Here is an 18,413-nt window from a genome sequence, read left to right on the forward strand (position 1 = left end):
GGGATCTCCGAGAGAAGGTAGGCCTCTGCCAAGGCTTTTGGAGACCCTGCAGACTGCCCTGTCCAGCCCCACACACCCAGACAAGGGCTCTGAGGCTTAGATTGAGTCACAGAGATGGGCTCATGGCAGACGGTGGCCAAACCCAGGCCTCCCGCTGCTCGTTCTTCCTATCACAGCTCCCAGGACCGCTCCCCAGCCCCTGCTCAGATATGAAGACACAAGAAGCTTTCCTGGGCCTGAGTGAGGACCCGTGCCCCTCCCCACTCCCCAGGATGAGCGTTGGTGGGGGGCAGGGTGAACTTCTACCAGGGCAGGAAAACTGCTGTCTAAACACGCCGCCGTGGGGCCTGTGTGTCTGGCTCGCTGGCTGTCACCCGGGCCAGGTGGGCCTCTGATACACAGCAGGAATTTTCCATTCGCGCATCCTCTGGCTGGTTGGGATCCAAGGCATTTTCAAGCCTTTGTTTTTCATTCCCGTTGTCTCCCCTGCCCCACGAAGATGCATCCTGGGGTCCAGAACCTGAGCCCCTAAACCCTCAGGAAGGCTTCAGTGAGACTCACCCAGGAGCCACCTGTTAGGGCCTAGAATCCAGAATGATCAAATGTAGGAGCAGATAAAGTGCTTTTTAAAAATCTACATGGATGATGAAATTAAAACTCCAAAAGAAGGGTGACCTGGCCAAGATCATTCTACCATTAAGCCGTAACCAAGATCAAACACAGTTTTGTCTAACCCTGACACTCTTATACTTCCAAAGCCCCAGGTTTCCAAGGTGAAGAGCCAAAGTCAGTGAGAGATACTCTAAGCCACGTGAATGAGCTCCAAATGCGAAGCTGCACACAGGAGTGGAGCCATCCACATGCAGAAAACTGTGGATCACAGAAGTCTCCAGAACGGACACCTGAGTTGCCAAGGATACATGCTTCCCTTCACTCCTTTTCCAGCCTGGCAGCAGCAGCTCCAAAATCTCTTCCCCAAAGGTAAGGCCAGTGAGTGGTGGCCTCTCTCTGCAAGGGCCTGTGAAGCCCATCCTGCAGCATGGTGGTGGGGTATTTCCTGGGTTGGGGCAGACTTGGCCGTGTATCCAGGGCATTCCGTTGGCCTTGACGTAGTGGACATGTGGGGATACAGCGAACGTGCAGGGAGGCTGGGCCAGCATGTTGGAGACCAGCCATGTCTGAGCCTGAATCTGGAGAGACCTTTGTCGAACAGTGCAGGGGTTCCAGGGGGCTGCCACAGGTGGAGGTGTGTCCCTAGGGCAGTGTGCCTGGGGGTCAGAGAAGTATTGTGTCTGCAGGGCAGGTTCACATCCAAGAGGAAAAGACTGACTCTGTGGTGAATGGCATTCTGCAAGCTCCTTGCTGGATGCTGGGATGTGTCCGAGAGTCACAACTAACTCCCCAGAGAGTGGGTCCTCACGAAGCTGGACCTCAACCAGGTGTGGCCACAAGCAATCCTCCAACCTCCATGAAACATGTAGAATGAGGCCCCCAGTTATCAACTCAGCATTTCCCAAAGAAGTAAGTTCTATGAGACAGAATCAAAGGGAGTTAGAAAAAAAAAGTTTCCATAGTCAAATAAGTTTGGGAAATCAGGTTAAATCAATCCTGCTTCTTCAAACATATTACAAGTTTCCTGCACATATCCTAGAGCAGTTGTTCTCAGCTGGGGGCAAATTCATTCCCCAGGGGACCTATGACAATGTATTTAGATGCTTTTAGCTGTCACCACTGGAGGGATGCTACTGGCATCTAGTGAGTAGAGGCCTGGATGCTGCTCAACATCCTGCAATGCCCAGGAAAGCCCACCACAAGGAAGTGCCCAGTCCAAATGTCAATCGTATTAAGAATGGCAGACCCTGCAGAGCACAGCACACTCCTGAGGTAGGTGGCTAGGGCCCACAGTGTAGAGAACAGTGGTCATTTTGGACCAATCAGCATCTGCCCTCCCTTCCTATGTTCGAGGATTCCCCCTGCGTGCTCAAGCAGAGGCTGCTTCCCAGTACAGAAGCAGAAAGTGAAATATGGAACTCACAGCATCCCAGCCTCTCGAGCTACGGTGCAGGCATGTGACCTCACTCCACCCCTAGACCGTGATGCCAGGAAGCAGGGACTGTGCAGATGCCTCTCTGATGGGGGTGATGGCAGCAGTGGTGGCAGCAGTTACAATCTGTTCCCAGAGGCTACAGTGATGGCAGTTCTAGAAGCAGCTTCCAGTGTTGGTAGAGCCGGTGGCACAAGCTGCAGTATAAAGCACAAGTTTGGCATCAGCAACCATGGGGTCTTCCTGGGGCCAGTGCTACAATATGACTTTGGGCATTGTTCCTGGCTGCTCTGCCTCCGACCTTGGTTTTCTGACCCCGCAGGAGATTCTGTGAGCTACCCAAGATTCTTAGAAGAAATCCCATTTAAGCTTAAATTAGCAGAGTTAGCATCTGAAGCTTGCAAACAAGAACTAACTCTGAATGATGCTCAGAATTTCCCAAATGTGTTGGAGCACAGGATTTTTCTTTTGCAAAACATCTCAAGACACCATTGTTCTATGAGCATCCTTTGAGGAACACTGGCCAAAAGGACTGTCTAACAGGGATTCACATAACCTCTGCTCCAGCCAGAACCAGACCACTTCAGTGGCCCAGCCCTACCCAAGGCCCTTGAGGACACTCAGCGCCTCTCTCCCGGTCCTCGCTGAGTCAGGGCTAGCCCACATCTACCCTCCTCCCCCGTGACAGCAAGAGTTGAGAATAACCACAGCTGGCTGCAGCCTCAAGAATCAGAACACAACCAAGGTTTGGAAATGATTGGGCTTGCCGGAAGGTGGAAGGAACTGAAATGTGGATACGAAAACTGTTGCTTGGTTGGGCTGTTGGTGTAGGCAGGTCGGAAGTATATTTAAAAAGAAATTGAGGTTTTGAGAATCTGTGGCATCAGTAGGGAAAAGAGAAAACCTTTAGTGGAGGTCAGAGTTAGAGAAGAGAAGAGTGAAGCTATTTTAGGAAATGTTCTGCCTGGACCTCATAGAAGGTTCTAAGCTGAGTTTAAAGAGAGTGATTTTAGACTCAGTTGGACTCATTCATTTACTGTGGAGCCCAGACACTGAGCAGTGTTGAATCAAACAGACACTTGGCCTGTCCCTGCCCTCCTGGCATTTATGGCCCAGTGAGGAAGGTAGACATCTGATGCTTTAGGTACAACCGGTCTTTTCATTATGATGATGTTTTGTCATTGGAAGGAAAGGGGAACAGAGGACCACAGCAGAAGGGATGTAACCTCCCTGGGGTCAAGGAGGACTTCCTGGAGGCAGGACCATCAGAAGAGCAGGTGTGTGCACCAGGTGGACACAGGGGTCAACCTGGGCGGAGACAGAGTTCACGTGGAGCCATGGAGGAAGCAGCATGACAGGATGGGATATGAAAGAGGCTCCCAAAGCCCAGAGTGGCAGGACTGCCAGGCCAGCCTGGAGGTTAGGAGTGCGGATCCACAAGAGCCCCCTGCAGGCCATGCCGAGGAGCCAGCTCTTCATCATAAAAGCAATGGGAACCATTCTCTAGTTCATCCTAGAGCCACGTGACACATGCCGAGGGGAACCTAAAATTAGAAAAAAACGTGGCTTCTCCAGCGGATGAGGCTGATGAAAGGAACCAGGCCTCAGATGGGTGTGAGCACCCAGGTAAACTAAAAAGAGGAAGCGGAAAGGGAAGGAATCGGCTTGGAGAAGCACCAACCATGTTCTCAGATCACGTGCTGGGTGTTTTACAGGTGACTTTGCATTTATAGCAGAGCTGAAGTAACCATAAAAGCTGCTCTGGCCCCACACAGAACCAAAGTGCATGCTTCCCCTCCCCCGCCCTGCCTGTGCTTGCTGTTCAGGCCTGAAAGCTATCTGAGAAATCCTGGGAGAAACATGCAGGGCCCTTGAGAAGCAGGGGGCGGGGTGGGGTGAGGGTGGAGGGGGCAACCTACACTGCTAGGCAGAGCCAGAGAGTGAGCTGGTAAGGAATCTGAGAAACCTGGCTGGTCCAAGCATCCCTTTTACAGATGAGAATCTGAGGTTCAGCAGCAGAGCTGGAAATAAAGCCCAATATCTGCGACTCCTTGTCCAGGGCTCTCTGCTATTCCAGGTGTGTGTGTGCGTGTGTGCATGTGCACACACATATACCTGGGTACGCACAGGGCTGAGATGAGGTCATCTGTCTCTCCATCCATCCATAATCCAGGCTGGCCATGATGCTGGCATGAATCAACATGTTTACAGAAATGAAAAAACCGCTTAGGAGAGAAATTAATCTCTATATGGAGGGGGGTGTCCAATTTCAAAAGGTTAATATCTTGATTTTTTTTAATCCCCTTTCTGTTTTCTCAAAGAGGATTTGGTGTTCTCAGACCCAGCTGGGAGCTTAAGAAAACAGAACAGTGTTTCTCTGCCTGTTGCCTTTCTCTGCAGCTCTCGCCAGACCTGAGGACAAGAAAGCTTGGAGCCTGACCTTGGCTCAGGCCAGCTCTGTGCCGTGTTTCCCTCTCCATACAGGGGTGTCGGGCTTCCCTTTCTGTAGCCCTCTCCCAATCTTTTGGAGATTGGTCCAGCCTGGGAGTGAAAGGGCTCAGATACAGGAGATAAGAAGTGGGACTTATTGTTGAAGGAGTTCAGGAGAACTGACCTGGCAGCTGAGGACAATGACAGGCCCTGGGGGAGACTTTACAGGTGTGTGCAGAGAGAGAAGGAAGATGTACAGATAGTACTGTGTTGTGGGGGGCCACCCAGGAGTCCCACTTCCCCCACTTACCATCTAGGTGGATCTTGGAGATATCCTGCTTCCTTGAAAAAATGGAGATGACAATGGGACCACACATATACTGGATATGCTCTTCAAACTGAGTTTTGGGGCAAACAGGAGAGCATATGTCTGGGTTCACCATTGATGGGTGGACAGAGGCCTTGGTGTGGCCATTCGTACGGCCCAGTGAAGTCCCTGGAGGTCAGTCACCTCTTGGAATCCCAGTCCATCAGACCCTGAAGTTCCCTGGCCCCAGACTTGCAGGAGAGAACACCCTTCTGTGGAAGACTGGGCCCCACAGTGTAGCAGGTGAGCTGGAGCCCCACCCAAGGCGAATTAGGTTCTCAACTTGACTAGAGTAAAAAAGTAGAAACCCACTCAGGCATGCTGACCTCAGAACCTATGCTCTTGGACTTCCCTGGTGCCCAGTGGTTAAGAATCTGCCTAGTACTGCAGGAGACACGTGTTCGATCCCTGGTCTGGGAGGATCCCACATGCTTCATGGCAACTGAGCCCATGCACCACAACTACTGAACCTGTGCTCTCGAGCCCCTGCTCCACAAGAGAAGCCACTGCAACAAGAAGCCCTCACAACTAGAGAGCAGCCCCACTGGCCGCAACTAGAGAAAGCTGCATGCAGCAACGAAGACCCAGCACAGCCAAAACTAAATAAAAATTATTTAACAACAACAAAAAGAACCTATGGTCTCTCCTCTTCCTCATAGCTGCCTCCTTAGATCCACTCCATTCAAAGAGGGTAGAGTTCTTTGGCCAGGAGGTTTGTCCTGACTCAATTCATCAAGCCTTTATTAATAGACTGGAGGGTTTGCTTGGCAAGGTATTAGGGGGACAGAAAAGGTCCACAGAGCTTATGGGGTGACTCCCTTCTGGCCTTGGGCTGGAGCTCAGTCCCTCCCCCAGGACCGTGTCAGGCCATCATCAGACACTCCTGGGCCTCTGGCAGCCGTTTTCTCGTTTGTCCTTTTGGATCCAGCAAATTACAGCTCATTCCTTTGGCCACATTGTTCCTTAACGACATCACTTTTTCCATCTCCCCGACGTCTCGGTGCCCTTCCACCTAAGCGCTGCCTCCTCGCTGATCTGCAGCTCCCTGACATGCTGTGGTTTCCATGGATCACCGGACGATGCCATCTCTGTGTCACCTGACATCCACACAGTGCAGAGCCCAGGAACCCACCTGTGCCTGCCCACGGTGACCCCGTACCAGGACCAACCTCCACCCAGGAGGTGGGATGGTCCCTTCCCCTTCAGATTGTTCCATGCGCTGGAGACGTGGCTGTTCTCCCAGACACCTAGATCAAAGCCTCAAAGGCATCCTTCAATAGGTGCATAGCTGTGGAAACCCTTCTAAGCCCCTGCCTGGACTGGGTGCTGGGGCACCATGCTAAGGTTGGGCCATGGACAACTTGGCCTCCTCTTTCCTCTCCACCTGGGATCGGTCACCGAGTCCAGCTCGTTCATGGCCGTTTTTTTCTCCCAGCTCCTTGGCAAGCTGGTGCCGCTTGGCTTCATCCACAGTTCTGCCCTGTTTCCTACTCAAAGTCAAGCATCTGTCCCACCAGGGACAAACCCAGGTGCTGAGTCCTGGCCCCACCTACAGCCTTCCTCTCTGAGCTGCTCATTCATTCACTCAACCAGTATTTGTAAGCTCCAGCCATGCGCCAGTCTCTGTGTAGATAGCACCTTTTGTTCTATTGCCCTGTTGCTGCCTAGCTCTTTCCTCAATCTTTTTCTGGCGAGGGAGTGTGGCAAAAGAGGGAAAGCACAGAATTTGGAGTCAAACTGATCTGGGTTGAATACTGAATCTGTTGTCTATTTACCTGTAAGAGCTTAGCCCATTTGCTTTGTTGTGAGCCTCAGTTTTTTCATCTGTAAAATGGGAATGCTGCCATTCCAAGGGCAACACTAAGTATGATCATATCTATAGCTGGCACAATGTGCATTTCCAGCAGAAAGGGAAGAAAGAGCCTGAAACATTTGGAGGGACTGTGAAGATTACAGAATGGCTGGTGCAAAGAGCCCTAAGCAGAGCAAGGGGGATGAGACCAGAGAGGCAGACTGGGAAGATCACACAAGACAGGAGCCCACACCGAGGGATGCAGGCTTGGCTCTGAGGGCTGTGATCTCTTCAGGGAATAACCCTGCCCCAGCACGCGTCACATTCCTCCTCTGCCTCCATCCAGCCATGCAGATTTCTTAGGCTGCCACTCCAGGCTTTCCAACAGCCTTCCAGTCCAGCCTTCCTTCCCACCATTCTCAGAATAATATGGGGAATAACATGGTTCTTCCTTGTAGCCTCCCTCCTGGCAAGTGACTAATGGGGGTGCTGATGAGCAGGTCAGTCCAGGACAGCTTGGTGCCCCCACCCCCTATATCCCACCTCCCTCCTCTTTCCTGCCAGTCTGATCCAGGGAAACCAGCTGTCCTCAAGCCACATCTGAATCAAGGCTGTTTCTCCTCCCCGCAACAAACACCCAAAGGCTATGCTTGGCGCAGCAAGGCCACTGGTTGTGTCAGTGCCAAGACTTCTTTTCAATGACAGACCAAGGCTTTGGTCTGATTACATGGGTGCTGGCCATCCAAGATCACCCAGGCTAGGGAAAGCTGGAAGTCAGGTGGTCCCCACGGTCTGCTCCAGCAAGGCCATCCTGCTCTCAAGCTACAGTCATGAAAATCAAAACAGAGAGAAGGGCCGGATTAGAGAGGGAGACCTGGGTTCCAGCTGTTGTTAATAATAACATTCTTATCTTTTTTCTTTTTTTAAATTGAGATATAATTGACATATATATATTACATCTAATGATTTGATGTATGTATATATTATTAAATGATTGCCACAGTAAGTTTAGTTGACATCCATCCACCACACATACTTATAATTTTTTTCCTTGTTATGAGAACTTTTAAGATCTCCTCGCTTAACAACTTCCAAATCCACATTAGAGGGTTGTTAACTATAGTCACCATGATGTACATTATACCCCCAGGACTCATGTTACAACTGGAAGTTTCTACCCTCTGACCATTTCACCCACTGAGCCTACATGCCACCCTCTGCCTTGGATAAACACCAATCTGCTCTCTGTACTTGTGAGTTCAGTTATTGTAAGATTCTACATAAAAGTGAGGTCATATGGTATTTGCATTTCACTGTCTGGCTTATTGCACTTAGCATAATGCCCTCATGGTCTATCTAAATTACTGTAAATGGCAGAATTTTCTTCTATTTTATATCTTTTTTATATTGTATATATACCACATTTTCTTTATCCATTTATCCACTGATGGATGCTTAGGTTGTTTCCAAATCTTGGCTGTTGTAAATAATGCTACAGTGAAAGTGGGGGTGCAGATACTGTTTGAGATAATGATTCTATTTCCTCAAGATTAATATGCAGAAGTAGAATTGCTGCATCACATGGAAGTTCTATTTTAATGTTTTTGAGGCACCTCCATACTGTTTTTTCCATAATGGCTGCACCAATTTACATTCCCACCAGCGGTGCAAGAGAGCTCCCTTTTCTCTACATTCTTATCATCACTTGTCATCTCTTGTCTTTTCGATAATAGTCATTCTAGCAGGTGTGAGGTGGTAGCTCATTAAGGGTTTGATTTGAGTTTCCCTGGTGATTAGTGATGTTAAACATCTTCTCATATACTTGCTGGTTCTTTGTATACCTCCTTTGGAAAAAATGTCTATTCAGATCCTCTGCCCATATTTTAACTGAATGCTTTAGCCTTTTTCTATTGAGTTGTGTGGTTTTTTATATACTTTGGACATTAACCCCTTACCAGATATATGCAAATATCTCTGCAAATATTTGCAAATATCTTCTCTTATTTCATAGGTTGCCTTTTCATTTTACTGATAGTTTCCTTTGGTATACAGAAGCTTCTTGGTTTACATTCTCACCTTTTAATAGAATTAATTAATTACTCTCAGTTTCACATTCATCATCTCACTTGGAGTCCCCCAACCACTATGTGAAAGAGCCTACATGGAGATGGCCCTCATTTTCCTGTGCTGTAGAGGAGGAAGCTGAGGCTCAAAGAAGGGCCATGGCTTGCCCAGGTCTCACAGGTGGTCACTGCAAAGCTCTCCTGCATCCTGGTCCTCCCCACTAGGCTGCCCACATGTTGAGTTTGGATCACATCAGTTGCTTAGTACCAACCCAGGATCCTAGAATGTTAGTGCTGGGAGGGACTGATGTTTAAATTCTTCCTCAACATTCTTGGAGAGAGTGTGGAAAAAAAGGGAACTCTTCTACACTGTTGGTGGGAATGTAAATTGGTACAGCCAGTATGGAGAACAGTATGGCGATTCCTTTAAAAACTAAAAATATAGGAACCATATGATACAGCAATTCCACTCCTGGGCATATATCCAGATAAAAACATGGTTCAAAAAGATATAAGCACCCCTCTGTTCATAGCAGCACTATTCACAATAGCCAAGTCACGGAAACAACTTAAATGTCTATTGACAGATGAATGGACAAGAAGATGTGATTTATATACACAATGGAATATTACTCAGCCATTAAAAAGAATGAAATAATGCCATTTGCAGTGATATGGATGGACCTGGAGATTATCATACTAAGTGAAATAAGTCAGACAGAGAAGTACAAATATCATATGATATCACTTATATGTGGAATCTAAAAAAAAAGTTATACAAATGAACTTATCTACAAAACAGAAACAGATACGGACTTATGGTTACCAAAGGGGAAGGATCGTGGGATAAATTGGGAGTTTGGGATTGGCACATGCAATAACCAACAAGGACCTACTGTATAGCACAGGGAATTCAGCTCAATATTCTGAAATCACCTAAAAGGGAAAATAATTTGAAACAGACTAGATCCATGTGTGTGCATAACTGAATCGCTTTGCTGTGCACCTGTAACTAACACATCGTCCATCAACTACGTGCTGTGCTGCACTTAGTTGTCAGTCGGCCAACTCTGTGCGACCCCGTGGACTGTAGCCCACCAGGCTCCTCTGTCCCTGGGGATTCTCCAAGCAAGAATACCGGAATGGGTTTCCATGTCCTCCTCCAGGGCATCTTCCCAACCCAGGGACTGAACCCAGGTTTCCCACATTGCAGGTGGATTCTTTACCATCTGATCCACCAGGGAAGCCTGGCATAATCAACTATATGCCAATATAAAATTTAAAAAAATTTTTAAATACATAAAAAAAAATTCCCCCTCAGCATTCTGACAGCATCCAGGTATCTTGCAGGGAGTTCTTCCTCAGGGAAAGGAACCAGCGCAGGTAGAATAGACGCTGTCAGCCCAGGGACCCTCCTGTCTCCATCTTGTTTATCACCCCCTCACTTCCAGGGACCTCTTCTCCCTTTCCTTACCCCACTGACATGACCCAGCTTCCTCAAAGAATCTGGAAGCCAGATTCACTGTCAAAAAAATCTTGTCTGGTTTTTAGGGTACACATATTTCATTGAATTTCTAGAGGCAAAAAGTTCCAGGAGGGCATTTGTAATGTATTTAAAAAATACATTATTTCAGCTTTTAAAAAAGAAAGCCTGAATAATTAGACCCTGCAGAATATATTTCCATGTTTGAGGATTTTAAAAATTCTCTTCTAGTGGTCAACTCATTTTAGCCTGGACTAGAATCCAAACCAGGTAGACTAGATAGACTAACATCTTTGGGTTGTTTTTTAGTTAAAACCATTTCATTGAGATATTACTGACATACACAAAAGCTGTATATATTTAATGTATACAACTTGTTGCATTTGGAGATAAGTATACATACATCTATGAAACCATCAGGACAATCTATGTTATAAACATATCCATCACCTCCAAAAGTTTCCTCCTGCCTCTTTATCCATTTATTATTGTTATTATTTTTTTTTAAATAAGAACACAGTGTTAGATCTTCCCTCTTAGGACATTTCTAAATATACAGATCAATATCGAGATGAACTCCAGTTTCAGACTTGGACTAGATCCTTCCTGGTCCATCCTTCTCATCTGACAGATAAGGAAACTGAGTCTTGAGACAGAGAAGCAAACTCCCCAGTGATACTCAGGTCCTTGGTGGCAGAGCTGAGTATCAGTATGGGTCATTGAGTCTCCATTCAGGGCTGCTTCGTGGAGCTGTAGCAACATAGCAGCCTGAGATCTGGGCAGCCCCTGGAAGGGGCCAGGGGACCACTTTCTGAGCAGCCCTTGGCCTGAGACAAAGCCCAGGCCTGAGCCTCCGGCTGCTTTGATGTTCCTAGTCATGCGTGTGTCTGGCTCAAATGGCTGTCCCTTTGGACTGCTGCAAGGGGCTGATTAGATGTAATTGCTTTGCCTAGAGCGAGCTATCTTCCTAATAGAATCAGTCCCCAGTAATTAGCCTGCCAGAGGCTCATTTCCCTTGCTGGAGCCCTAGGGCCTCTAGGCCCTTACTCCTACCTGTAAGTGTTGGGCCTCTGCGTGATGCAGGTATATGTGGAGGGGACTTGGGCTGGGGATGGGCAGGGGAGCTGAGAGAAAGCAGTGCTGTGAAGACTCAACAAGAACCCCAGGTCCAAGCCTTCCTGGGGCCAGGGAATTGTAGCCTTTCCAGCAGTGTCAAAGGGCCTGGCACAGAGGAAATGTTCCATGAATGAACTACGAAGTGCATCTAGTCCAGCCCCCAAACTCAGTACTGTCAGCAATCAGGTGACAAAGCATCTCTTGCAGGCCTACCATGAGCCAGCACTGTACTAGCTCCTTGGAGTCTTCTGAAATAGCCTCAAACCCAAATAGGTGAGGAAGATTAAGAGGTGCATCCTTCCAGTTACAAAATAAGTGAGTCATGGGTATGAAATGTACAGTGTGTGGAACATAGTCATAATAATGTAATATCTTTGGTGACAGATGGTAACTAGACTTATTGTGGTGATCATTTTGTAATGTATAGAAAAATCACCGTTGTACACCAGTAACTAACATAGTGTCACCGGTCAATTATACTTTACAAACAAAGTCATAGAAAAAGAGATCAGATTTGTGGCTACCAGAGGCAGGGGGTGGAGGGAGGAGGTATCAGATGAAGGCAGTCAAATGGTACAAATTCTCAGTTACAAGATAAATAAGTACCAGGATACAGTATGCAACATGATAAATGATGGACACTGCTGTATGTTATATACAAAAGTTGTTAAGAGAGTAAATCCGAAGAGTTCTCATCACAAGGAAAAAAATTTTTTTTCTTTTATTTTGTATCTATATGAGATGATGCATGCTCACTACACTTAATGTGGTAATCATTTCATGATATATGTAAGTCAAATCATTATAGTGTACAACTCACACTTACGTAGTGGTATATGTCAATTTTACCTCAAAAAACTGGAAGGAGAAAAAGATTAAAAAAAAACAACTCTGAACCCAAAGGATAAATCAGACCATCCCTGCATACCTTCATTGACCAGGAGCTCATTACATCTGGGCAGCCCATTGCTTCTGCAGAGATATAGAGAATGTTCCATCTATTTTGAGCCGAAAGCTCTTTCACTGGAGCATTTCCACACAGATCATTGGCCCCTCCTAGGCCACCCAGAACAAAGCTAATTCCTCCTCCATGTGACAGCTCACATGTCCTCTGCATCTTTTTTCCAGGCCGAACATCCCAAGTTCCTTGGTTTTGCTGTATACATCATGCAGGTAAAGCCTCTCGTTAATCTGGCTGACCAGCCTGGAACCTGCTTCTGGTCATCAGTTCCTTTCTCCCAGTACGGTGAGGAGCCCAGCTCAGCCCAGCTGAGTCAGGACCACAGGAAATGGGACTCCTCTCCCAGGAGAAACAGCTGCAGCCCCAGGCAGATCATGACTCTCTACCCAAGGAGCGTCAAGTTGGCAACCCAGCCCCTCCACTGGGGCTGACATCTAAAACCTGCTCGCTGGAAACAGTCACCTCCATTGCCCTCTCCCCCACCTGGATGAACACACACACACACACACACACATTGCCATGCATGCTCACGGACTCCACTCAATAGTCACTGGCTGATTAATCATTGCAAGTGCTGTTATAATTATTGTGTTTGGTGCTGAGAACAGGCTGCCTCTGCTTGCTTCTCATAAGCCATAAACCTGCAAAAGAGGATTTTAAGATTTGTGAGGCTGTTGACTAGATCTCCAGGCTTACTTTTTTCCTTAGCAGCAACAGAGAATTCAGGTTTGTCAGAGATACAGGTCATGGCCACTCCAGAATCTCTACTGAGGACAGGCTTAGGGGACTTAATTCTAACGATGGGAAGGGAGATAGTCTAGGGCACTTGCCTTGCCGCTAAAGGCTTGCGGGTCAGGAGAGTTGGGCTCGAGTCCCGGCCCTGGCCCGGCAAGCTGTGAGGTCTGGAGGTACAGCTCCCCTTGCCAGGCCTCAGTTTCCTTATCAGCACTGTCCATGCTAAGGTTTCCTCTAGTTTTAATTGTTCTATAAGACTTGGCCAAACAGAGAGGAGAATGAGAGTGGAGGGGAAAATGACAAGGGCTGGCAAATAGAAGAAGGAGGGAAAAGGAGACCAGGCCTGAAATTGAAAGTCTCAAGCTCACAGCCTCCTTTAGACACACACACACACACCAGGCTGGAGAACAGAAGCTGGTTTTCTCCCAGATCACACTCTCTCATCACCTGCTGGCCTGCCTAAGACCCTAGTAATGTAGGGGAGGTGAGATGTTAAAAGGAGAAGGGAAAGGGAGAGAAAGGGGGAAATTAGTTTAAAAAAAAATCAAAACAGTGAAACATACAAGCAGCAAAAACAGAAAAGTGAATCATACTGGCATCGGTGAGGACTAAGCAGGCCAACTCATGCGCTGCCGGGGAGGGTGAAAACCAAGACAGCCACATAGAGGACAGCTTGGTGGTGTTTCGGGCCTGCAGTGGGCACAAGCACCGTGACACTTCTGAGTATGCGTCCCAGTGGAAATTCCCTAAGGACACACAGGAGGATATTCATCTCTGCGTGATATTCTGAGTGAAAGAGGGAGACCACCAAGAAGGTTGTCTCCAGAGACTGGGATCTGTCCAGTGCGTGGGTGTCGACTTTGGACTGAGACTTTCTGCTAACTGAGGGAGCAAGCCCGTCCCCACAGCATCTGCATGAAAACTGGCTGGTTCTCACTCTATAAGCAGGACACCCGGCTCTATGTCTGAGCTGGCCACCAAGCCCACTGGGACAGGACTGAGAACAGAGCCAGGTGTCCACCTCCAGGGGTAGCACTCTCCCCCTAACAGCTCCCAGAGCCTCTCCTCTGTGAGCAGCTGCCTTTTGTGTTTGGTTTGGGCTTGAGATGTTAAACAAATAGTGTTTCTTGACAAACGCAAGCCGGCTGCACTGGGACTGGTAATGCTCTGTAAATCCAGACTAATCCTTCATGTCTCTCCCTACAGAGGCACACCAAGAAACACCTCGGTCCTACCCTGGGTGCCCTGAATCCCATCAACCTGCCCTCAGGGGCCAGGATCCCTGGGGCAACTCTCCGTGTCAGCCACCTCCCGCTGCTCCTGGGTCCCCAGGTTCCTCCTCCCCCTTCTCAGCACCACTCCTCCACCCTCCTGCCCCAGCTTGATGTTGAGATGGCTCCGGACACCCCTTCCTACAGTGGACCATGGACTCCAGGCCCTGCCAACCCACCTAGCCCCACCAGGGCCACTTGGATGGCTGGAGGAGTGTCTCCAGAGCTCCGTCTGTGCCAGGGGCTGTACCAAGCACTGTGGAGCATGCAGAGGACTAAGGCCAATCAATCCCTGCCCTGCCGAGCTTAGGCCTGGTCCAGCCAGAACTTCATGGCAGGCTCTGGTCCAGGTAGTAATTGATAGCACCAGGATTTGAACCCCAGTTTGTCTGACTAGGGGTCTGCCCCTTCTCCCTCTTCCTCAGCACCCACTGCACAGTCCTCCAGCCAAACTGGTCAATGAAGGGGGTCTAGAAAGTTAAAGAGAGGGCTCTGGGCCCCTCATCCTTCAGACCACATTCCCAACCCTTTGAAAGTGAAAGTGTTAGTCGCTAAGTCATGTCCAGATCTTTACGACCCCATGGACTGTAGCCTACCAGGCTCCTCTGTCCATGGAACTCTCCAGGCAAGAATACTAGAGGGGGTTGTCATTTCCTTCTCTACCTTTTAGAATGAGCATTGTTAATCACAGGGCTAGACCTGTCATTAGCATCATAGAAGGTCAGAGTGGGAAGAGCCTTCTCAAGATAGTCAACACTTTAATCCTATAGAAAAGGAAACTGAGGCACAGAAAGACAAAGTGACTCTCTCGAGTCTGCCAGCTAGTTGGTAGTAGGGGGCATCACTGGGACTAAGTTCCTGGACCTGGGTTCCCAGTTCAGCCCCCTCCCTACATGTTTCCTGGGGCTTCCAGACTCTCAAATTTATCTTTATCCTCTTCCTCTAAGCCAGGCAGGGCTCGCTCCAGTCTTTGAAATATCAGTGTGGAAAGAGTCACAGAAGCAGATTACCGGGGCTTTTCTGCCCATAGACTCTGCAGTCTATGTCCCTGGCCTCACTGCCAGTTTCTATCCCAGCAAGCAAGGATGCTTTAAGCCCTTCACTTCGTACTGAGTCCACATGTGGGTAGACTCTGATGTGTAAAGTACAGTGCTCCCATTCCGGGAGTTGTAGTGTGAGTACAACTCCCCACCCCCCGCCCCAAGGAAGATAATGAGACAGAGATGAAGACAATGTCTACTTAGTTGAAGCTTACATAGGATCCTGCGAAAGCACAAAGGAGCCAGTGGTTCTGACTGGAGGCAACTGGGGAACGGTTCGTTCAGAGTATGGCCTTTGAGTTGGGTCTTGAAGCCTGAATAGGAGTTCAACAGAGAGATAATAGAGGGGACAAGGAGGTACCAGCATCCCAGCTGATCGGAGCCACGTGAACCAAGAGTGAAGCATATAAGTACTTGGAAATGGAGGACCTCCCTGGTGGTCCAGTGGTTAAGAATCCGCCTTCCAACGCAGGGGACGCAGGTTTGATCCCTGGTCAGGCACCTAAAGTCCCACATGCCGTGGGGCAACTAAACCCACACACTGCAGCTATTGAGCTTGAATACCTCCACTAGAGAGAGACCCGCACACCACAACGAAGAGCCCACGTGCCACAGCTAAGACACAGCGCAGCCAAAATATAAATAAATGCTACACTTTAAAAAGTAATAAGGTGACGCCCCCTTTTTAAAAAAGAAAAGCATCTTTGGATGTGCCTAGAGCTTAGGAATGGGGTAGAATATAAATCTGGAAAATAAGCACAGGAAACTCTACTCAGTACTCTGTAAGAGCCTATAACAGAAAAGAATCTAAAAAAGGTGGTTATATGTATATGTATTACTGATGCACTTTGCTGTGAAAACCTGCAAACTGTCACATTATAAATCAACTATACCCCAATTTAAAAAAAAAGGAAAATAGTATGTGTGTGATATTTAGTATATAATAATACGCAGCAACTAATGATAACTAAATTTTGTGCCATTCATCCTAACTTTGACTGTCCTTTTCCTCACAAAGTAAAGTCTTAAAAGCAGTGGCTATACTCTCTTTTCATCTGATTCTGGGAAGAACTAGGGAAGCAGAAGCAGGCCAGGAAGGTCATGGGACGTTATAAATGAAGGGAACAGACATGCCCTGATCCAAACCCCTCCATTTATGGCTGTGCAAACAGACGCCCTGGGATGAGTGACGGGCCCACAAGCAAGCAGGTGGCAGAGCCAGGACCCCAGCCCAGGTCTCTCAGCTCTCCACCCTGTGTTCTCTGTACTGGACAGGATTTCAGAAAATCCTTGTACAGAAGACTGACCAGTATAAATTTAAAGGATATTAAAAAATCCCTCTTGCTGGCCCAAAGATTCCTCCACCAGAGTCACCAACGGATTGAAAAAAAAAAAAATGCAAGAAAGTAGAGAAGCCATAGCTGAGCGGTTTTTATCCTTTACAACAGACTGGATTGACAGAGGTGCTTTCTGACACTTGACCTTAGGCAGAGGGTGGCACAAATTCGTCAGGGGGTTGGAGGTACAGACAGATCAGTCTTGGGAGTCCTGGACAGAAGGGAATGGGATAGGCATTGAGGCCTTAGGCCCAATCACACCCAGGTCGAGGGCTGGCCCAAAGGACTCCTGCCTGTAGGTCCTGGAGGGTTACTCAGAAACTTTAGCTGGTCCCCACTCCTTAAAAGAGGGAAGGGAGGAAGGGCAGGAGGAGGAGACCTAGGCTGCCCTCCTGGGCTCCAGGGGCACTGGGTTCCTCTGTTGGCAGGAGTCCTGTCTCAAGCATAATGGGAGGTAGCAGGAAAAACCCCAGCCATGGCACAGATATCCTGGACCCCATACTCACTACGTGACCTCAGTTTCCTCATCTGTAACATGAGAAGGTTGGGCTAGATGATCTCTAAAGGTCTTTCCGGTTCTGAAGTACTGTGAGAACAAGCTTCATCATAATTAATAATAAATGCCTTGCCCCTAAAGAGAGCTTTTCCCCTTTTCCAAAGCTCTTCCCCTATAACATCACCTTTCCTCTGCACAGCAGTCTGGCCTGGCAGCCAGAGGTGAACAGACCGTGGACACCTAGCCTTTCACACTGAAAACCAGACCTGGTGAACCACTTGCTCCTCTAGACTGGCTTAGGGGGAACTGGCTTCTGGGGTGGTTAGTTACGTAGAACCTAACTTGTGCCTCCACCCCTGGGAAGCCAGGAAAGGCAGTACTTTTCTTCCAAAGAGCCAGAAGATGCCAAGAGGGAAATTCTGCAATAGGCTGAGTTCAGGGCCAAAGGGGCAGGACCAGAAAGTTTGTGGCAGATCAAAGAACCTGATACAACCCAAAGAACTTTGAGGGGAGGTGCAGGGGACAAAGTCCAGTCAATAGGGCCCTCCTACCAGGCTCTGGTCAGAGACCCAAGTCTTAGGGGAGAAGTTATACAGCCTCATACTGTCTGATTTGCATGCATGTCAGCCTCTTTGATCCCTTACAACAATCTGTTCAAAAGGTAGTATAAGTAGCTATCCCATTTACAGTGGGGGAAAAAATGAGGCTTGAAGAGTTATGGAGAAGAACATGGGCTTGGGAGGCAGAAGGAAGGCTCTTCCCAGCTGCATGCCCTTGGGGGATTCTCTGCACTGCCTTTGGCCTCAGTTTCCTCATCTATAAAATGGACAGAACTATTTCTTCCTTTCAGGATTGTGGTAAAGACTAGAGATAATGAATGTAACAAGCTTCATCTGATACACAGCAGATGCTTGATACATACTAGTTGAATGAATGGAGGAAGGAAGGGATAGGTGTGTGGCCTTCCTGGGAGAAGCAGTGTAGTGAGTGACCCACAGTGACAGTCAGCCCAGGATGTGGGTTGATGGTACTCCCGCTTGTGGCTGGCTGCCTCCTGAACCCACCCTGAGTCAAGGGCCCTGGGGCCTCTCCCATGTCTCTCCTCGTGGCCCATGCCAGGGTCCTGTGAAAGACTTTTTGACCCTCCTTGGCAGCGGAATTTGCATTCCAATCATTCTGCTCACTCAGCCCATCCAAGTCTGGAGTTGTCTGGAGTTAAGCAGGCTTGGGATCATCTGCTGTGACACCTCATCGAGGAGATAAGGAAGCGAGACTCTG

General features: G+C 48.2%; 1 protein-coding gene across 1 annotated transcript in view; it reads left to right on the top strand.

Annotated features, from left to right (window-relative positions):
• The first annotated feature begins 2,276 nt into the window (after positions 1-2,276).
• The window catches only part of KCNK3 (potassium channel, subfamily K, member 3), a 54,857-nt gene continuing 38,720 nt past the window's right edge, over positions 2,277-18,413 (top strand). Inside the window, exons 1-2 of the mRNA XM_010840691.1 lie at positions 2,277-2,374; positions 5,883-6,023. Of these exons, the coding sequence (XP_010838993.1) occupies positions 2,277-2,374; positions 5,883-6,023 (239 nt within the window). The remainder of the gene's footprint in view (positions 2,375-5,882; positions 6,024-18,413) is intronic.

This window comes from Bison bison, unplaced genomic scaffold (genome assembly GCF_000754665.1).
Source record: "Bison bison bison isolate TAMUID 2011002044 unplaced genomic scaffold, Bison_UMD1.0 scf7180017864145, whole genome shotgun sequence".
NCBI classification, from domain to species: domain Eukaryota; kingdom Metazoa; phylum Chordata; class Mammalia; order Artiodactyla; family Bovidae; genus Bison; species Bison bison.